The following is a 23,231-nucleotide window of genomic DNA, read 5'->3' on the forward strand; positions in this document are numbered from 1 at the left end:
CGATGTTAAAATATCTTAAAACTGAGATGGCTGCTGCATGAAAAAGTGGACAATCTTTCATCCACCACATTTTGAAGATGCATTAGGAACTTGGAGGTCACCATACACTGTGTTGGTTCTAGAGTGCATTTCACTTTTATTTTAAAAATCTGTATCTTTCTCCCCTAGTGCCACAATCACACTATCTGAAAAACTGGTGAAACAACCTATTCCCAGGTGTTTACTAATGTTGCTCTGTAACTAGCCTTATGGTTAACATGGGCAGCCTGGGTTATGAATCCTATCTGTGCACAATGCCAGCTAATATGATGCCTTCTCCTATGACACTATCAAGGAACTAACCTTCTGCTTCCAGGTTGCTTGCTTGTCATTGTGGTTTATTATTTCATCACAGTTCAGTCAGCCGTGGCTCAATGGTAGCATCCTTGCCTCTGAATCAGAAGGTTGTGGATTCAAGTCCCACTCCAGAGACTTGAGCACGTAATCCAGGCTGATACTACAGTGCAGTATTGAGGGAGTACTGCACTGTCCAAGGTGCTGTCTTTTAGATGAGACGTTAAACCGTCGCCCCGTCTGCCCCCTCAGGTGGATGGAAAAGATCCCACGGCACTATTTCGAAGAGCAGGGGAATTCTCCCCATTGTCCTGGCCAATATTTATCTCTCAACCAACATCACTGAAACTGATTATCTGGTCATTATCTCATTGCTGTTTAAAGGACTTTGCTGTGCGCAAATTGGCTGCCGCATTTCCTACAAGTGACTGCACTTCAAAAATACTTCAATGGCTGTAAAAGCGTTTTGGGACGTCCTGAGGTCGTGAAAGGCACTATATAAATGCAAGTCGTCTTCTCAACCTTTCAGTCACAGATTGGTAAGGTGTACTGCAGCACCTTTTAATCTGAGAAAGGAGATGGCACTGTTGTGAAAATTTTCTACAATATCACTGGAATGTCAGCAGCATTATGCTGTGATTCTCAGATAGGACACTTGGAACAGTAATTACATAAGATTGTAGAATCCCAAAGTGCATAATTGGTTTGCTATCCTTTTAGAGAGCCCGTGTGCGGATCAATGTGCTTATTAGAGCCACAAACACTTTTATCCCTTTCTGCCATGCATTATGTTTCAAGGACACCAGGTTGCATCTAAACTTGAATGCCATATTTGCAGAGCAGAATTGCTTTGGTTCTTTCACACTTGTTTGAGTTTCCCAATCATAATTTTCTGTCTGTATTAAGGCATACTGCTTGTCCACCTGAACATGAATTATAAAGCTGGTCATACTATTGGATTGCCATAACCTAGAAGTACAGTTGATATTCAATTGGGATTCTTAAGACCGCAACTATAGGTATCCAGTTAACCAGTACCTTTTCAGTATACTTACACAAAACTTACCATGAAGTTATTAAGAGTTAAAAAAACATTTACTGTCAATTGCTGCCTGATATAACCTGTGAATTGCCAAACATTGAAAACAATTTAATATTGCTTTCAAAGGGGACCTCTGGAAATTAAAAATAATGAACGTTTCAAAATTTTGTGAATTATGCGATGGGTTAATGTTAATTGTCCATTTAAAAATGTTCTCTCACTTACCTCCATCTCCTGGTGGTGTTGACTCTTTTTCAGGAATGGTCCCACAGGTATCAGTGATCTGCCAATATCTTGCCCAAGTACCTTTCTTCAAGTATGAGCCTAGATAGTGAGTGTTGGTTGGCTATTTGACTGCTTAGGCCCTACTGCCATCCTGAACAAGATCAGCTAATTCACCACATATGAGGGAATTAAACCTGAAATTTTCCTTGTCTGTATCGTTCAAGTGCTCACTAGATTGTTCAAATTTAAATGACAGCAACCATCATTATGGCTTTTTGAAGCAGGCCAAATCAATCTAACATCAGTGGTGGGAAAACTTCTAGACCATTGGCAAGGACAAAATTAATTCTCACTTGGAGAAACATGGGTTAATAAGGGACAGCTAGTGCGGATTTATTAAAGGCAAATCCTGTCAGACCAACCTGAGTTCTTTGATTAACTATCAGAGAGGGTTGATGAAGGTAGTGCAATAGATGTTGTACATGCGGATTTCCAAAAGGCTTTTGATAAAGTACCACATAACAGACTTATTCGGAAAATAGAAGCACATGGGATTAAAGAGATGGTGGTAATTTGGGTACGTAATTGGCGAAGGGATAGGAGGCAGAATGTAGTGAACGGATTTTTTTTGACTGGAGAGAAGTAGGCAGTGGGGCCCCCCAGGGATCGGTATTAGGACCATTGCTTTTCTTGTTAAATAAAAATGACCTGGACTTGGGTATAAGGAGTACAATTTCAAAGTTTGTGGATGATAGAAAACTTGGCAACGTAAATAGTGAGGATAGTAGCAGACTTCAGAAGGACAGACAGACTGGTGAAATGGGCAGATACACAGCAGATGCAATTTAATGCGGATAAATGTGAAGTGATGAGCTTTGGAGGGAATAATATGAAGAAGCAATATAATCTAAATGGTACTATTTTGAGGTGGGTGCAAGAGTAGAGGGACTCTGGGGTGCATATTCACAAATCTTTGAAGGTGGCAGGGCAAGTTGATGAGACAGTTAAGAAAGCATATCGGATACTTGGCTTCGTAAACAGAGGCACTGAATACAAAAACAAGGAAGTCATGCTAAACCGTTACAAATCACTGGTTAGGCCTCAGCTGGGGTATTGTGTATAATTCGCACCAGACAAGTGCCAGGCAATGACCATCTCCAACAAGAGTCTAACCACCTCCCCTTGATATTCAGCAGCATTACCATCTCCAAATCCCCCATCAACATTCTGGGGGTCACCACTGACCAGAAACTTAACTGGACCAGTCACATAAATACTGTGGCTACAAGAGCAGATCAAAGGCTGCGTATTCTGCGGCGAGTGACTCACCTCCTCACTCCCCAAAGCCTTTCCACCATCTACAAGGCACAAGTCAGGAGTGTGATGGAATACTCTCCACTTGCTTGGATGAGTGCAGCTCCAACAACACTCAAGAAGCCCGACACCATCCAAGAAAAAGCAGCCCGCTTGTCTGGCACCCCATCCACCACCCTAAACATTCACTCCCTTCACCACCGGCGCACAGTGGCTGCAGTGTGTACCATCCACAGGATGCACTGCAGCAACTCGCCAAGGCTTCTTCGACAGCACCTCCCAAACCCACGACCTCTACCACCGAGAAGGACAAGGGCAGCAGGCACATGGGAACACCACCACCTGCACGTTCCCCTCCAAGTCACACACCATCCCAACCTGGAAATATATCGCCCTTCCTTCATCGTCGCTGGGTCAAAATCCTGGAACTCCCTACCTAACAGCACTGTGGGAGCAGCATCACCACACAGACTGCAGTGGTTCAAGAAAGTGGCTCACCACCATCTTCTCAAGGGCAATTAAGGATGAGCAATAAATGCTGGCGTTGCCAGCGACGCCCACATCCCATGAACAAATAAAAAAAAATTCTGCGCACCACACTTTACGAAGGATGTTAAGGCCTTGGAGAAAGTATAGAGGAGGTTTTCTAGGATACTACCAGGGATGAGAGACTTCATGTGGAAAGATTGGAGAAGCTGGGATTGTTGTCCTTAGAGTAGAGAAGGTTAAGGGGAGACCTTATAGTGGTATTCAAAATAACAAGGGCTTTTGATAGAGCAAATAGGGAGAAACTGTTTCCACTGGCAACTGGGTCAGTAACCAGAAGTCACAGATTTAAAATAGTTGACAAAAGAACTAGAAGGGAAATGAAGATAATATTTTTCACAGAGGGATGTGAAGATCTGGAATGCATTACCTGAAAGTGTGGTGGAAGCAGATTCCATAGGAACTTTCAAAAGGTAATTGGACATGTACTTAAAGAGGACTAATTTGTAGGTTATGGGGAAAAAGCTGGGGTGTGGAACTAAATTGGACAACTCTTTCAAAGAGCTGGCATAGACACGACAGGTCGAATGGCCTCCTTCTGTGCTGGAAGATTCTATGATTCTTACATGTAACATATATGTGCCAGTTGCAAATTTCACTCCAATTCCTTTTACAGCTGAGCGTTAGAATGAATCCCATGCAGAAGTTGTTGACCAGTTCTATGGCCAAACATCAAATATGAACGGAAAACTAACTTTAAAAAAAATTAAAATTACTGACTAAAAGTACAATGACTACCTACTTTTTGAATGAGATGCTTTTTAAAAATTGTACTTAAATTGTTACCAATTTTATAATTAGTCACATGATTTTTTGATTTGATTCACGGCATTTTAAATTACTTAACTACCACATAACCAAAGTTCTCCTGTTGTGACTGGTGATAATCTTGGAATATCTGCTCACACAACATCCTCTTGTTGATACTACTGGCTTTAACTGCATTATGTGGTTCAAGAAAAAAAGGTATGTACACCATCACCGAATTAAGAACATTAGATAATTAAGAGTGAAGACTCTTACATTAGGCAAAAAAAATGCAGCATCCTTTATTAATAATCTTTTTCTTCTCATTTCAGAAGGATTTTTTCATATCATGTATAACACCTTTTCTCATGCCTCTCTTCTGGCTGATGTCATGAACTATGTCAAATGGAAATTTTAATTAAATTACTATGGTTTCTTATGACTGTTAAAAATAGCAACCAAAACAATTCAATAGGAACCTATACTCAAGGTCTTAAGATTTCATACTGAGACCACATGAACACTTGAAAAAAACACAACACACAGGTGCAGTAAATAAGCACTGTATTTACATTTGTTCATCAAGCTTCAAGTATGAAAACTGAAGCAAAATGAATATCCAAAGCAAAAAGTTTAATTTAACAAAATCAACCCTGCATAGGAAAACAGAAATGTTCAACTGTAGTAAGAAAAAATGGGTGAGATTTTGCCTATTTTCACTGTTTACCTAACTAGTGCCTCATTGGTTCAGAAAATATTCTGACATAGCTACATGAAGTATTTGGTACTATTTTTAACACACGTGAAGCCAAATGCATAATTATGCCAGTCTGCCTCATGAATAGAATAAAACCACATCAACGTTAGATGTAGCACATTTGTACTGTATACTGCATTAACACCATGACAAGAAAAGAACAATCGGTTAGATGGGGGAAATCACTGGCTATGCAAACAAGGGTGATATAAAACTATTCACACATGCAGCAATGCCATATATGTATGCATACCCAATTTATTCTGTGGGAGGAAACTGCTGATACTTTAAAATTAAAAAATGTAAAAGTGAAAAAAAATCTTGAACTTCCTCTAACATTAACATCAGACTAAAGAATGCATCAAATCCGTGCAAAGATGATCCAAAGCTAAGGCAAAGTCTAGTACATAATCAGTCTTGGAACAGAAGAAAAAAGTTCATAAGCTGCTTTTAAAGTTGAATTAATGGTGGTGAACAACACAATAAGTTCAGACATCAAAGTTTCTTCCACTCCATGTCATCTGGGGGATTCACAGCCACTGTTTTTTTGCCCACTTCAGTCCAATTTGTGCTCAGAACAGTGCCTCCTGATTCAGTCTACAAAGGACACATGAAAAAGTGAATGTTAGCTTTTAGTCTGAGACAGCAAAAATGCTCACATTTGTTTCAAGACCTAAATTTCTGTTGAAGGTTAGACTAATATTTATATAGAGTGGCTTTCAGTGCCACTGAATGCAGCTACAGCCAACTGGATTTTAATTTCTTTTGTGTGAAGTTCAGCACACCCACAAGACAGACCCTCAAGATTGTATCACAGTTATAAATTTACTGTTTGCACTTTTATACTGTATGTACAGTATATTTTGTATAGCATGAGTTAGATAAAATTTAAAAAGGTTAGAAAGGCAGGACAGTTGCAACCTGTGTTGTCCAAATCTTGCTGCATGTAGGGAGCTCCTGGATGGTTTGAACATCCAAGGTAAACACTGGCAGGAAGTGCCCCCAGCTGCATTCAGTCAAGATCAAAGTTACTGAGCTTGAGAAACAGCAGAAGATACTCCATCACATACAGGAGGCGGAGAAGAGGGGGCTTTGGAACGCATGAGGGCAAAAATTGGAAACAGGTCATCTTCCATTTTGATGGGAAGAGAAGTAGAAAGGAGGTGTAGGTATCCTCGGAGGCCATTACCATGGCAAACATGTTTTCAATATTGAACATTTGTTCCAAGGGCATCAACTTTGAGAAGGCAGCCACAAGCAAGGCCAAGGAGCCGGCTGTTGGTGGATTGGCGGTGGGGGGAAGACAAAAGAGTTAAGCGCAGGAATGCAATGGTAGTGGCAGATTAAATAATGAGAGGAGTAAACAATTGCTCCTATAACCAAAACATGTGCCCCAAATGGTGTGTTGTGTCCTAGGTGCCAGGAGCAAGAAACATAAGAAAGCAGGTGCAGAAACTTCTTGGGTCAACCAGAGGTTACAGTTCTTATTGGAAGCAATAATGCAGGTAACAACAGGATTCACATCCAGTCTGTACAGGAACCGCCAGATTGAGGACGTAATGTGTGGCTTTAAATGTTGTCCAGGATAGGGGAGTTCAAATTCCTGAGGTTCTGCAGCAACAGTGAGCGAGACCAATAGATTGATGTACACCGATACAGAAATGAAATAGATAGCCTTGCTTGGAGGTTAACTAGAGCTGTGGGGGAGAATATAAATTAATAGGGATCAAAAATGGAGAAAGCAAGAGAAGAGTAGGCAGCTTGGTAGGAAAAGTAAGCTTTAGGAGTCAGTACAGCTACAACACTGGCATCTACCTGACAATGTGGAAAATTGCCCAGGTATGTCCTGTCCACAAAAAGCAGGACAAATCCAATCCGGCCAATTACCACCTCATCAGTCTACTCTCAATCATCAGCAAAGTGATGGAAGATGTCGTCGACAGTGCTATCAAGCGGCACTTACTCACCAATAACCTGTTCACCGATGCTCAGTTTGGGTTCCGCCAGGACCACTCGGCGCCAGACCTCATTACAGCCTTGGTCCAAACATGGACAAAAGAGCTGAATTCCAGAGGTGAGGTGAGAGTGACTGTCCTTGACATCAAGGCAGCATTTGACCGAGTGTGGCATCAAGGAGTCCTAGTAAAATTGAAGTCAATGGGAATCAGGGGGAAAACTCTCCAGCAGCTGGAGTCATACCTAGCACAAAGGAAGAGGGTAATAGTTGTTGGTGGCCAATCATCTCAGCCCCAGGACATTGCTGCAGGAGTTCCTCAGGGCAGTATCCTAGGCCCAACCATCTTCAGCTGCTTCATCAATGACCTTCCCTCCATCATAAGGTCAGAAATGGGGATGTTCGCTGATGATTGCAGTGTTCAGTTTAATTCGCAACCCCTCAAATAACGAAGCAGTCCGAGCCCGCATGCAGCAAGACCTGGACAACATCCAGGTTTGGGCTGATAAGTGGCAAGTAACATTCGCGCCAGACAAGTGCCAGGCAATGACCATCTCCAACAAGAGAGAGTCTCACCACCTCCCCTTGGCATTCAACGGCATTACCATCGCCGAATCCCCCACCATCAACATCCTGGGGGTCACCATTGACCAGAAACTTAACTGGACCAGCCATATAAATACTGTGGCTACAAGAGCAGGTCAGAGGTTGGGTATTCTGCGGCGAGTGACTCACCTCCTGACTCCCCAAAGCCTTTCCACCATTTACAAGGCACAAGTCAGGAGTGTGATGGAATACTCTCCACTTGCCTGGATGAGTGCAGCTCGACACCATCCAGGACAAAGCAGCCCGCTTGATTGGCACCCCATCCACCACCCTAAACATTCACTCCCTTCACCACCGGCGCACTGTGGCTGCAGTGTGTACCATCCACAGGATGCATCGCAGCATCTCGCCAAGGCTTCTTCGACAGCACCTCCTAAACCCGCAACCTCTACCACCTAGAAGGACAAGAGCAGCAGGCACATGGGAACAACATCACCTGCACGTTCCCCTCCAAGTCACACACCATCCCGACTTGGAAATATATCGCCATTCCTTCATCGTCGCTGGGTAAAAAATCCTGGAACTCCCTTCCTAACAGCACTGTGGGAGAACCTTCACCACACGGACTGCAGCGGTTCAAGAAGGCGGCTCACCACCACCTTCTCAAGGACAATTAGGGATGGGCAATAAATGCCGGCCTCGCCAGCGACGCCCACATCCCATGAACGAATAAAAAAAAATGAACAGGAGTCGGCCATTCAGCCCCTCGAGCTTGTTCCACCATTCAATGAGTTTGTGACTGATCTGTATCATAACTCCATTTACCCACCTTAGCTCCATATCCATTAATACCTTTGGCTAGCAAAAACCTATCAATCTCAGGTTTAAAATTATTAATTGAGCTAGCATCAATTGCTTTTTGTAGGAGAGAGTTTCACACTTCTACCACCCTTCGAGTGAAGAAGTGTTTCTTAACTTTTCTCTTGTATGGCTTGGCTCTGATTTTAAAATTATGTCCCCTTGTCCTAGACTCTTCCACCAGCAGAAAAAGTTCCTCTCTATCTACCCTATCAATTCCTTTCAAAACCCTAAAAACCTCAATCAGGTCACTCCTTAGCCATCTATATTCCAGGGAATACAAGCCTAGTTTATATAATTTAGCCTTTGAGGCCCTGGTAATATTATGTTGAATCTAAGCTGCACTCCTTCCAAGGCCAAATATCCTTTCCAAGGTACTGTGCCCAGAACTATACACAGTATTCCAGATGGGATCTAACCAGGGCTTTGTGTAGCTGTAGCAAAACTTCCTCCTCTTTATATTCTAGCCTGCTAGATATGAAGGCTAATATTCTATTAGACTTTTTGACTATTCTTTGTACATGGGCACTACATTTTAGTGATTTGTCTACATGGACATCTAAATTTCTTTGGAACTCCACTGTTCCTAGCTTTTCACCATTTAAAAAATACTTGGCTTGATCAGGCGGTAGAAAGACTAAGAGGTTAAACAGGAGAAGATAGTAAAAATAAATTATGATGGCCAGAGGCAAAAAAAAAATGGGAAAATTGCCAAAACTAAAAAATTCAAACTAAATGTATATTAATACACAGAGTATATGAAATAAAACAAGGGAATCAGATTAATTAACTCAATACAAAATCATGATAATAGCAGTAACTGAAACCTGGCTGCAGCTGGGTCAGTACTGGCAATTAAATATTCATAGCTATAAAAATTTCAGGAAGGAAGGAGAGATAGCAACATTAATTAGAGATAATATCATATGTACTAGAATGTAAAGATTTAAATAGAGAAGTGGTCCAAACAAAATCCCATTGGACTGAGCTGAAGATTAGCGAGGGATTGGTCACATTGCTGGGAGTATATTATAAATCAAACGGTAGAAAGGGAATTGATAAAATTTGCAGACAAACTGAAGAGGTATATATTAAAAATGATAATTATTATAGAAAATTTTAATTATCCAAAATTAGACTGGAATAGGGAAAATGTTTGTGGTGAAACTGTTTTTTTTGTAGTGCATTTAGGACTGTTTTCTCAGTCAATACATTGCTACTCCAACGAGTAAAGAAGCACTACTTGACCCAGTTCTGGATAATGAAGCAGAGCAAGGACGTGACCTGAAAGTACTACTTGATTTGTACTTTTTCTATCTGTTGAAATATTTTTAATATTGCTAATCTATGGCTCTATTTGCCAATTTTTTCTTCCATTTAATCTGGGCATGGTTCCTTTTTATTTTATTATAATTTGCCTTTCCCCAGTTATTTTTTTTCTCTCTTTCTATTCTTATTCTGAAGCTAATCATATTATGGTCACTGTTTTCCAAATGCAAAACGGGACAATTTGCATTTGGGAAACAGTGACCATAGTATAATTAGCTTCAGAATAAGAATAGAAAGAGAGAAAAAAATAACTGGGGAAAGCAAATTATAATAAAATAAAAAGGAATCTTGCCCAGATTAAAAGGAAGAAAAAAACTGGCAAATGGAATCATAGATTTGCAATATTAAAAAATTTTTAACAGATGGCAAAGAGTACAAATCAAGTACTTTACAGTTTAAAAAAAAAGAGTCCAAGGAAGACTAGAGTGCAGTAGCTGTTATTCTACAGGCAACTGTGTTGGGGCCACTATTATTTGCTATATACATAAAAGATCTGTACTTGGGAATTGAAGGAACAATATCGAGCCTGGATCAACTGAGTTATAATAGTGTCAAGTGAAAATGACAAGATTTACACTATTGTACTATATGTTTATTTTGAAGAAAAGATTTTGCTCATATATATAATATTGTATTGTTAGGGCTGATTCCCTAATCAAGCGCTCCTGTCCAGGAACAACGTTTTCAGGGAGCACTAGTTAGGACATCACTGACCCGCAGACCATGATTTTCCATCCATCTTGCCAAGAGCACCTGATTGAGGAAATCAGTCCTATTGTCGGCTTGGTGACCATATTGCCTCATCAAAAAATGCAGTGACATAAAAGTCCATTATTTCCAAATTATTTCAATTTGCAGGGTCCAATGACTCGGAGCAAGAGTAAAATAAAGACATAAACTCCTTTAATTTCTTTTACAAGTCTTGCTTTACTTACTAACATTTCATGCAATGTATACATACATTAAAAAAAATACACTTAAGAAAAACAATAAAGTGGTAACATTAAGGGTGCAATACTTACAAATGACTTATTCATAGCACGCTTCACTTCATCAGACCCGTCTGCATAGATCTTCTGAAAGAGTTGGTTTAGAGCAGCATCTCCCTCAAGTTTCTCATTATTCTCCTCCTCTTTAATCTCCATTACTAGTTGATCCCAATTCTTTGTGCACTGAGATGAAGATGGATACTGCTGTGGCTGTTCTAAAATTACAGAACAGCACATAAGATAAATTAGTTAATGGGGCATTATTTTAAAAAAATTCAGCCAGCTGAATAAACTGGACAATGCTGTCTTCAACAAATGCATCTAGAAGAAAAAACATAACACACAAAAAATGCATTTCTTAACCTTGATCATTTTATAGAAATTTCAGGGCAACATTTCAGAGAATAGACCCTATACCAACTTAAGACCGTCAGCAGATTCAGCAAACCGAATCTTCCTGGCCTAATCACTTTTGTTTTCAAATCATGCATTGAGACATAGAAATCCTCAATTAATGTTAAAGAATAAAGCTATATAAATTTATTATTGCCCTAAACTACTAAAACAAAAAACAATTTAACATAAAATGCCATCCATAATCACCAATTCGCTGCTCTTCTTGATTTTTTTTTAAAACTTTAAATTAAATTCTCCAATTACGATACCATATTGTACCCATTTTAAACTTTCCCCCCTTAGTTTTGCAACTTCAAAATCCTTCCCTTTTTATTCTTCCTGTTTCCAGTGTTCATTTTCATGGTGCCAAAAGCTTTATAGAAACTAATATGACCGGCTGAAAAGCAGCGTCAAAAAGCTAGGTTTTTAGACAATCATATGGTAAAGATCTAGAGATTAACAGTGAATGATTTAGGTGCATACGCTTCTTCAAAGCTGAAAAATAAGTCACGGACGTATTAATACAATCAGAAAAAGGGGTGCATCTGTGGAATGATGTCACAACAACAACAACAACAACAACAACAACTTGCATTTATATAATACCTTTAACATAACAAACGTCTCAAGGCGCCCACAGGAGCGTTATCAAACAACACGTGAGACTGAGCCACAGAGATATTAGGTTAGGTGACCAAAAGCTTGGTCAAAGAGGTAGGTTTTAAGGAGCGTTTTAAAGAAGAGAGATAGGGAGGTGGAGAGGTTTAGGGAGAGAATTCCAGAGCTTAGGGCATAGGTAGCTGAAGGTACAGCCGCCGATGGTGGAGCGATGAAAATCGGGGATGCACAAGAGGCCAGAACTGGGGGCATGTAGAGATCTCGAAGGGTTGTAAGGCTGAAGGAGGTTACAGAGTTAAGGAGGGGCGAGGCCAAGGAGGGATTTTAAAACAAGGATGAGAATTTTAAAATCGAGGCCAGACTGGGAGCCACTGTAGGTCAGTGAGCAAAGGGGTGATGGATGAACTGGACTTGGAGTGAGTTAGTACAGGCAGCAGAGTTTTGGATTAGCTCATGTTTATGGAGGGTGCAACATGGGAGGCATTGGAATAGTCGAGTCTTGAGGTAACAAAGGCATGGATGAGGGTTTCAACAGCAGATAAACTGAGGCAGGAGCGGAGACGGGTGATTTTACATAGATGGAAGTAGGCTGTCTTGGTGAGGGAGAGGATATTGGGTCGGAAACTCAGCGCAAGGTTAAATAGAACACCAAGGTCTGGTTCAGCCTCAGACAGTAGCCAAGGAGAGGGATGGAGTCAGTGGCTAGGAAACGGAGTTTGTGGCGGGGATCGAAAGACAATGGCATTGGTTTTCCCAATATTTAATTGGAGGACATTTCTGTTCATCTAACACTGGGTGTCAGACAAGCAGCATGACAAATCAGAGGCAGTGGAGGAGTCAAGAGAAGTGGTGAAGAATGATGTAACCGATTATCGCAGTCAAGTAATAAACAGAAGATCTAAAGACAGAAAAGACATTAGAGAAACATAGGATGTGTAGATAGGTAAGGAAGAGGGAAGTCTGAGAAAATGCCAGATGGAAACATGGGGGTCACATCTGAAAATAAGGATGTAGCTAATGCCAGTTCAAGATATGACACACTTTCTCCCTAGCAGCCTAATGTTAGCGTTATTTCTCCTCCTTGTTGGCCTTGAATTCGCATTGTTCCCTCTCTTTCTGAAATTTGTGCTGTTCCTCCTGCTTCCAGCACTGTCGATCCTTCTCACCTCCAATTTCAAAATTTCGAAGTAAAATGTCCTTTCCTCGCTTTCTCTTTAGTCTCATGCAGGAGAGGTTTCTCCTCGGCTGCCAATCGCACTAATTCAATTTCTGCCTCCTTTTATCAAGCTGATTTTAGATACTGTTACTGTATTATTCACTTTTAAATTTTAGCCATTTTGAACTGCCTTCATCACCAATGTACATCAGGTAGCTGCCACTAATTGTTACAAGTTTTAAGTCAGCTTTAGATATTCTCTTAGGTACCGCGGTGCTCGTCACACCCATAAGCAGTCTGAGAATCTTGCGCTCAGAGTCTACTCATACTGCCAAATATCTAATTTTACGATAATGGAACCCAGGGATAGAATAGGAACCCAGGGATATAATAGGAACCCAGGGATATAATAGGAACCCAGGGATATAATAGGAACCCCCCCCCCCCACCATGTGAATTGGACACAGCACACAGCATCTTTCACATATACCCCCACTTGCGCTTCTCCAATCTTTCCAAAGGTGATCTGAAATAATACTTGCTGAAATTAGGTCATTAATTTGCTTATTTCCTAGATAGCAAGTAAACATAGAGTAACAGTCAAAGCAAGTTTTACTTAACTCAATCCCACTTCTCTCCTCAAAAAATAGGGGAAAAAAATAAGCCATCTTGTTCCTTCCGTGGACTGATTTACTTGTTTTTGGCATACCTTTCTATCAACTTCTAACTGCAAAACAGGACCACCTGCATTTTTAACTTCCAACTCTGGGCCGAAGACTGGGTCTCCCAGTATTTTGTTCAAACTTCAAATGCCTCCTGACCATGGGTTCCCGCCCTTCTTTCCTAAATCCTATGAAGCAGAGTGGCAGTGTTTCTGAAACTTACCCATGCAGGGATCTATTTGCCAGCAGACCTATTAACCTTCTCCCAGGAGTATATTCTCTGCTGACACCTCATGCTGTGCCCACATGAACAGAACTGTCCTCACTACAATGCGTGTGAGTACATGTTGGTCACCTGCGATGAGATGATGAATTGTTTAACGTCACTTTTCAACCTGGCTAATGGGCCTGGGATGAAACAATAGATCCTCGTTATATCAGTTTGAAATAAATTGAGTTGTGACATCCCCCAAACTGGCTTTGTCTGACTTTAGTATACATTCAGCAATGGCTGCAGCCTGTGGTCTCTGCTTTTAAAATTGTGCGACTTCACTTTGCTTCAGAAAACAACTCTTAAATATAACAATTCTAAAATCCTTCCCATGAAGAAAAAAAAAAATCAAAAACCTTGAAACATTATACTAAATCAATCTGAGATTATTTCTGTGCAAACTTCATCCAGTGTGTCCGAAACACAATCATATATATTTCAAGGCCCTGCATATGTGTCCCTTTTACTCATGCATCTGGTGGCTTAGATAGCTTCCCAGAAGCACTGGAATTTTACACTTGGACAAGGGAGTAACTATAACTTGTCCATACTTGGAAGACAGCAGTTAAATTTTCAGGTGGCTACACAAACAGATATCTCTCAGTCCCAGGGAACACAATAACATCTGCGAAACTGGATGCCATAGAGGGTGTTTAGAATAAATATATTCAAATTATCTTTGCTAGTCCACAAAGGGTGTGATAATTGAAATAAGACTTGGATTTATATAGTGCCTTTCACAACCTCAGTACATCCCAAAGTGTTTTACAGCCAATGAAATACTTTAGAAGTGTAGTCACTGTTGTGATGTAGGAAAAGCGGCCGCCAATTTGCGCACAGCAAGCTCCCACAAACAGCAGAGATAATGACCAGATAATCTGTTTTTCAGCAATGATGGTTGAGGGATGAATGTTGGCCAAGACACTGGGGAGACCCCCTCCCCCCCCACTCTTCTTTGAACTAGTGCTATGGGATCTTTTATATCCACCTGGGAGGGCAAACTTGGTTTAACGTCTCATCTGAAAGATGGTACCTCAGATACTGCAGCACTCCCTCAGTACTGCACTGGAGTGTCAGCCTAGATTACGTGCTCAAGTCTCTGGAAAAGGACTTGAAACCACAACTCCTGACTCAGAAGCAAGAGTGCTACCAATGAGCCACGGATAATACTCAGATCAATCTGTATACTTTTTCCATTTAGCAATATGCAATTTATTATCCAGAAGATAAATTGTTTTTCATTCATCCAGTCTCCCAGTATAATTAGTAGATTGTTGACATACAACTGAGAAAAATGCCTGAGGGCACTATCCTGCAGAGTGTGATTAGCAGAAATATGCAATAAGACAACCATAGCATTTTTGCTTCTTGTTGAGATCCCAACTGAGAACAATCATTGCATGGCACTCAAAGGAAAGATTCACTAAGTCAGAACCATATGAAGGCACAGTCCATAAGACATTATCAACAGCAGAATTACAGGAGTGGGGGATGGAGGAGAGCACTTTACTGTGCAGAGCATGTATCTGTTAAAGGGATAGTGGGTCCCTTACAGACAGATGGAAGAATTTATAATGGGGAATAAGGAAATGGCAGAGAAATTAAACAAATAATTTGCATCTGACTTCACGGAAGAAGACACAAAAAACTCCCAGAAATACTAGAGAACCAAGGGTCTGGCGAGAATGAGGAAATGAAAGAAATTATTAGTAAAAAAAAAGTACTAGAGAAATTAATGGGACTAAAAGTCGATAAATCCCAAGGACCTGATGATCTACATCCCAGGGTTTTGAAAGAGGTGGCTATAGAGATTGTGGATGCATTTGTTGTCATCTTCCAAAATTCTAGATTCTGGAATGATTCCTACAGATTGGAGTGTAGCAAATGTAACCCCACTATTTAAGAAAGGAGAGAGAGAGAAAACAGGGAACTACAGACCCATTAGCCTGACATCTTAGTAGGGAAAATGCTGGAATTTATTAAAAAGGATGTGATAACAGAACACTTAGAAAATAATAATAGGATTTGGCAGAGTCAACATGGATTTATGAAAGGGAAATCATATTTGACAAACCTATTGGAGTTCTTTGAGGATGTAACTAGTAGAAGAAATAAGGGGGAACCAGTGGATGTGGTGTATTTGGATTTTCAGAAGGCTTTTGATAAGGTCCCACACAGGAGGTTGGTGAACAAAGTTAGAGTGCATGGAATTGGGGGTGATATACTGGCATGGATTGAGAATTGGTTAACAGACAGAAATCAGGTTGGCAGACTAGTGGGATACTGCAGGGATCGATGCTTGGGCCCCAGCTATTCACAATCTATCAATGATTTGGATGAGGGGACCAAATATAATATTTCCAAGTTTGCTGATGACACAAAACTAGGTGGGATTGTGAGTTGTGAGGAGGATGCAAAGAGGCTTCAAGGCGATTTAGACAGGCTAAGTGAGTGGGCAAGAACATGGCAGATGGAATATAATGTGGAAAAATGTGAAGTTATCCACTTTGGTAGGAAAAACAGAAATGCAGAGTATTTTTTAAATGATGAGAGATTGGGAAATGTTGATGTTCAAAAGGGACCTGGTGTTCTTGTACATGAGTCACTGAAAGCTAACATGCAGCTGCAGCAAGCAATTAGGAAGGCAAATGGTATGTTGGCCTTTATTACAAGAGCATTTGAGTACAGGAGTAAAGATGTCTTACTGCAATTATACAGGGCCTTGGTGAGACAGCAACTGGAGTATTGTGTACAATTTTGGTCTCCTTACCTAAGAAAAGATATACTTGCCATAGAGGGAATGCAACGAAGGTTCACCAGACTGATTCCTGGGATGGCAGGATTGTCATATGAGGAGAGATTGAGTAGACTAGGCCTGTATTCTCTAGGGTTTAGATGAATGAGAGGTGATCTCATTGAAACGTACAAAATTCTTACAGGGCTCGACAGGGTAGATGTAAGGAAGATGCTTCCCCTGTCTGGGTAGTCTAGACCCAGGGGGAGGCCATTTAGGACTGAGATGAGGAGAAATTTCTTCACTCAGAGGGTGGCGAATCTTTGGAATTCTCTACCCCAGAGGGCTGTAGGGGCTCAGTCATTGAGTACATTCAAAACAGAGATCGATAGACTTCTAGATATTAATGGCATCAAGGGATATGGGGATGGTGCAGGAAAATGGCGTTGAGGTAGATCAGCCACGGTCTTGTTGAATGACAGAGCAGGCTCGAGGGGCCGGATGGCCTACTCCTGCTCCTATTTCCTATGTTCTTATGACATTTGCTTATTCTTAGAAATACAATGAAAACACAATTATCCAAATTCATTTCTCAGCAAAAACAATCACTCTTACAAAATACCAGTGCAAACTACTGTAGCAAACTCTCACCTGGCATGAAGTGCTTTACATCTGGTAGAACCCCTTCCAGCTTTTCCCATCGAATAGCTTCAGACTTCTTCATTTTGATCTCTATCTACAAAATAAGTAATTCATATATCAAATGAAGTTTTCTTCATAATATATTAATTTCCTACATTTGGATTAGCTTACCTCACTTTTTAATTTAAGTATAAACTCCACATATAAGATATTTCTCTATTGTACTTTGGGGAAAATCACCATGGGACCTGTAAGGGGTTCCCTCTGTTAGAGGTCAGTCGAACTTCCCCTCTGCCATTCTACAAACGCAGCCTCATGATGATACTCTCTCAGTTCTTTTCCTGGAAGCAGCAGTCCAGAACCCAAAAAAGAGCAACCTTGAAGAATCAGTATAAAGGAGAAAGGGGCAAGTTGGGAGAGAGTTCTGTATGTGGAGCTTAAACTTCAAGCAAAGAACAAGGCAGCCAGTAATCATTCTTCAATCTTTACATAGTAGACACATATCACAGTGGAGAATTTTGGCAATGGGTTTGTGAGGACCAATATTTTCAGGCCAGCTTGAGCACTGCTGTGCCAATGTGCTCCTCTTCTTGGACTGCCAAGTCAAGATGATAATCTACAGTAAAAGCAGGTGTACTGTTTCAATTTACAAATGAAAGTTTGCTTAAGCAGCTGCCGCTGCATGAATAGGTCTTTCCCTGGTGGGTCCAACACTGCCATGGAACTAATATAAGTATGTGCCAATTGCTAAGCTCTGTCTGGTCAAGGCTTTGTTCCTAAAGAACACAAATGCCTAGATTAATGAAAATGCATACCCACATAGTAATACTTAATTTCAGTAACTGAAGTACAAGGCGCCAGTTGGAATTTTGATCCCATAGTTTCGGTACTACAATTTGAGAAAGAAAATTCACAACATTTACTTTAAGGGTGGAAAGTTGTGGGGAACATGTGTCGGGATTCATGACACATGACAGTCAAAGTTCCAAGTAAGGAGCATGAATTTGCAAGATTAGTCCCATTTCATCTTCTGCCAAGAACCTAGTACTTATGAATTTGCAGTTTTAATATCCGGCACATCAGGGTTTTCTTTTAATGGGTTACAAAATCCCACATATTCTAGGTTTGTGATGTGCTATACAGTAATTTCTGCTACCTTTGCAGGGGATGTGCTTACCAGCCATTTGGCTAATCCTCGTGCAGACAGCTATTCTTCCAAGCCACAGACTCGATCCAGGTTGTTCTGTTGAGCATGATTCTTGCCCAGTGAGATTGTTAGTAGACCAATTGTACACTGGAAACATCTTGTGTAAAGTTTCTCTCCCAAGCATAACTCTCTTTTGCAGGAACAGTATTCTTGTCCTGGAGAAGTTCAAGTGATGAACCTTAAACTTATACTGCACCTGGAAAACCAGTAACTTTGGTCACTCTGGCTAACAAGGAAGAGATGTGATTTGCCCAATGCCATAAAGCTGTGTTGCTAAGCACAGCCACCTGAAGGAGATTTCAGAATCTGCACCTTTTAAGTCATGATCACTGTAGCGGTGATTTGGGCAAATTGCCTCTGGGAAAGGTCTAATTTGGATATGGCTCCTCCAAAAGTCCCCTCCTTGTTTGCCTGAATCCTCAATATAGGGATTCTTTGGGTTTATAAGTGCCATCTCAATAGGATTTCTCAAAATGCAAGAAAGCACCACATGGTGGTAACAGTGAAAGCACATTCCTCCTCCATGGTTGAAAAATGATCAGCTATGACTCCCTTCAATGGAGCAGAACTGCGTAGCCAAAGCAGCCACAGATAACAAATGCGGCTCTAAGAGCTTCAGTTGAGGATGTGCATGAGGTGACCTGCTGCACAACATTACAGATTGGAGAAAGGAAGAGACTTTGGGAACATGGTAATGAACATCCCAAATAAGATTCAAGTCTCACGCGAGACGAGACAAAAGCCAAAAGATGGAAACGAAAGGGAACTCTTGGTACCAAAGTATGTTAAGAAATGCATATAAGCACTGAATGCCAGTACCAAGTAATCTAAACCAAATACTAAAACAGGAAAATAGGGCACAGCGGAAGTAGTATTGTTAAAATGATATGTTGATATTGATGACAGTCCTGACTTGGTGCCAAGGAACGTTCTTCACTATTTATTGATACCAGTGTGATAGGAGACCATGGACTTACTTGTACACCAAAATACAAACAAGAAATATTAACTTGGAGCTGGGAAAGGGGGGAGGGGGGGGGGGGGGCGCCGAGATTTGCAGACCTGTAAGTAAGGGTTTCCCACAGGTCCTACCGAATTTAACGGTAGGACTGGTTTTAACATTTTCAGAAGGTTTCCCGCCCAATATCCAGCTTGACAGACAGGCTGGCTGCCTCTCGGGTGGGAAAGCAGCCGAGGAGCGGATAGAAGGGAAGTCGGGGTCTGGATTGGGGGGGGGGGGGGGGGGGGGGGAGAGAGAGAGATCGGGATCATCTGGGTTTGGATGGCAGGGGGCTGTGTCAGCGGCTTGCCTGCTGCCATATTGGTCCTCACTGTTTTTAAGCATCCCTGGCGACCACCTGAAATCAGCACTGGATCAATTTAAATCTGCAAAGGATCCTGCACCTGTTTCCATCTGCAGAATGCATGAGAAACTACGTGGAGCATTCACCATGCAAGCTCCGACTAGCTTTTTCAGCACTACTGCGGCCTAAACAGCTGTCCTTAAAAGGCCACATGGCTCTCCTGCATTTTCCACACCCGCCTTCCAGGACTTACCAGCGATGCAGCAAGCCCAAATTTGATCCCCGGCGTTGGGCAAGCTGCCTCTGGAGGCACAACAGGTGACGCAGCTCGCCTCTATTATTAAAATGAGGCCTGAGGTCAAATTTTGGATGAGCTTCTATGCCGGCTCCTGGCGCATGCTTGAATTTCCACCCACTATTTTGCAGGTTTTAGCATGCAGTTCTTAAAAATTTTTCCCTCAGAAAATGGTTTAGATGACACAGCTATTTCACAGGCAATCACATAACAGCAGCATTGCTTACGTGGTGAGCATTAGCAAACATTGATTGCAGCTTTTTAAATGATGGTGCTGATTCAGAAAATTTATCTTGACGTAACTTTCCTGTGCACTTATCATATTTCTCACCACAGTATGCTTCATAGTGTCTTTGAACATTGTATTCTTCACCACAGCTATCTGTTGCTTACAAACCAAGAACTTGGGTTTTCTATTCACGTCCACAAAAAAAAATACAAAATTAATTTCATAGTTCATGTGAACGTACTGCTAATTTATCTAAGTGGTGCCAAATGTGCTCTGGGGTACAAACTGCACAGTTTAAGAGGAGGAGTGCAAGAGTGACAAAGACTATTGTCAGAACATAACATACAACAACTTTTACATTTGAAAAAAGCTAGATTTTCTTTTGTAACACTGGTAGTAATTGTTTTGCTCAAGTGAATTAGTTGCATGGGTTTGGCTCAGGCCAAATAAGTACTTTATTTTAAAATTAGATCATTGAATTATTAGATTGATCATTACCATCAGTAAATGGTGGAAATAAAGGCACATCAATGGATTTAGGCATGAACATATCTGCCTTTCCAAGATTATGGATTTATCATTAAAATCCCAGCCAAGAGGACAGTCTCCCCACCAACTCTATCTTTCAGCTGTTCCCCTTTATCAGAACCAACACCACTGTCATGAAGTCATAATAATTGTGTAGTTGTAACAAAATCACCAATAAATCAGCATTTTTCTTCAAACTGCAGAGTGCAACTCCAGCATTATATATATTAACTTTGTGAGGTTTCTGTTTCCAGCTCTCTCTGGATTCTGTTTTAAAGAGTAGGCTTAATGGGTTACTTGGGCTATGGTGCCCCCACAACCTCACTCCAGTCCTCTCCCACCACCTCCCCCCCACCAAGCCTCAATTTTAAACTCTTCCCCACCTGCGCCACAATCTCCCAACCCCCATTCCCTAGTCCCCCTCTCCCCCAACCCCTGATCCTTTTCCCCATCCCAATTGCCCCTCCTCGCGACCCAATCTCCCGAATCCCCCTCTCCGAGTCCCAATCCCCCGAGCCCCACCTTCTCATCCCAATCTCCCGACCCTCCCACCCCCAGTCCAAAGCTTCCGAACTCCCCTCTCCCCGTCCCAATCTCCCGACCTCCGCCTCCTTGTCCTAATCTCCCAAATGCCTTTTCCTCGAATCTAGGTCTCCCAACCACTAATCCCTGTTCACCTTCTTCCCAACCAGCCCAGCACTGCACCATGACTCTCTCCCCTCCTCAAACCGGTCCCATTTCCAGTCACCCGAGCTGGATCTCTGCCGGCGGGAGGGGGGGTGGGTGCTGATGTCACGGAGTGGGGGGCGCGCTGCTGTGGCGCAAAATTTAAAGACACAGTTGTCCCGGGCTGTAAGATGCAGTGCCCGGGAGACTCGGCTCAGCACAGCATACACCAGGCTGGATGATATTGTTCCGCAGTACTGTTCCGAATCAAGCCATTGGGCCATATGTTTGATGGCTGCATACAGTGACATCACTATTCCCAGCCAGAATGGAGATGATTGGGTAATATCCCCATGAATCACGCCTGGAGACCACACTGCTGTAAACGACTGGGATTGATTTCATGCACACAAGTTCTGTTAGTTGCAGTTGGTAGAGACTCTTTAAACAGTCTGTAAACAGATCTTGTTTGCTTTAAAGTTCAAGGTTTGGCTGCAAATCCTGCCGGCTGTAAGTCCTGCCCCACCTCCAACTCATTGGCTGACAGTGGTGTCAATAGACACACCGAACACTGGCTGCATATCGGGGACACATACTTCTGGAAAAGCAATCGATGTAATTAACATGCATCCTGGACTATTAATTAACATTATAATCTGAACTAGCACAGGCTAAATTGCACCACAGGTGTCCATCAGCATGCTTTTACATTCTTGTTTATGGAACTGGCTATTCACTGTTCGGGTAAAGTGCCTGTGTCTCACATTTTGACTTCTCAAAGAGGAGACTGTATATCAAAGCATTAGGAGTTAAGGATTGGGGAATTTTGAAATACTGGTTAGTTACAGTTTTGACCTCACCATATTAGACACGACTTACGTAATGTTAAACGAGACTGCAATTGACAAGGAGAAAAGTATGTCCAGCTACTGCCCGAGACATTTGCAAGGGTGCTCATTTTGTCCATCATTTATGGATCCTCTCTTTGTCCTGCATTACTTGGTCAAATGTTTTTTTTTAAAAAAGATGACACTCTCAAAATATCTTCTCCATGTTGGGAAATTAATTTCTATTCTTTTTGCGCAGGAACTATTTTAGAAAGAGTCCGTGATGAAACTAACTCAAAGCTGTCGTGTAACTTGAGCTGACTTCAATAACTAGTTCTTACTGCTTGTGGTTGCAAATGACTGAATAAACCTGTTTGGTAATCTACGCGGTTACGAAGGTGCCTACCTTGACTGATATTAAATGCTGTCAATAAATGGGGGTCCATTCACTTTGCGCACAAGGTCACACTTCAGCTCATAGGTGTAGAATCGCCTATAGGCACTGACTTTTATATTCAGTACAAATTGTAGCATGTGGAAAAGCCTGAATTGTTACAATTAACTAAATTACTGTGATCAGCATTGGGGCATCAATTCACATTCACTGTGCAGCACCAATCCTTTTCACTATTGCAAACCTGAAGAATAAATGTATATGTTAAAAAGCCTGTATATTAATTTTTTGTGATGGGCAATTTAAGAGCTATCTCAGTACATTATCTATTTTCTCTACAAAGAACTGAAGTTCTTTTACTTAAGTTTATTTTTGTGAATTCAGTCTAAGATTAGGGATGTTAGTAATAAAAACAGAAAATGCTGGAAATCCTCAACAGGTCAGGTAGCATCTGTGGAGAGAGAAACATAGGGTTGACATTTCAGGTCAATGACCTTTTGTTAGAACTGGAAGATGTTACAGATGAACATCTGTTTTTATTTCAGATTTCCAGCATCCGCAGTGTTTTGCTTTTGATCTAGTGTTTAATTCACTGCCACTTCTCTTCCAGGAATGCCCACCTTGAAGAAGTTCTGCTCTTCTCTCTGATGGGATTTCCATTT

The 23,231-nt window shown here is 41.4% G+C and overlaps 1 protein-coding gene across 2 annotated transcripts in view; it reads right to left on the reverse strand.

Moving 5' to 3' along the window:
• Window positions 1–4,484: 4,484 nt before the first annotated feature.
• The window catches only part of sugt1 (SGT1 homolog, MIS12 kinetochore complex assembly cochaperone), a 154,619-nt gene continuing 135,872 nt past the window's right edge, over window positions 4,485–23,231 (reverse strand). For both annotated transcript variants that reach the window (XM_067986443.1, XM_067986442.1), the window contains 3 exons: window positions 17,129–17,213; window positions 10,674–10,855; window positions 4,485–5,561 (listed from right to left, as the gene is read on the reverse strand). In XM_067986443.1, the coding sequence (XP_067842544.1) occupies window positions 5,460–5,561; window positions 10,674–10,855; window positions 17,129–17,213 (369 nt within the window). In that variant the 3' untranslated portion in view covers window positions 4,485–5,459. The remainder of the gene's footprint in view (window positions 5,562–10,673; window positions 10,856–17,128; window positions 17,214–23,231) is intronic.

The sequence above is a fragment of the Heptranchias perlo genome, chromosome 6 (genome assembly GCF_035084215.1).
Source record: "Heptranchias perlo isolate sHepPer1 chromosome 6, sHepPer1.hap1, whole genome shotgun sequence".
NCBI classification, from domain to species: Eukaryota; Metazoa; Chordata; class Chondrichthyes; order Hexanchiformes; family Hexanchidae; genus Heptranchias; species Heptranchias perlo.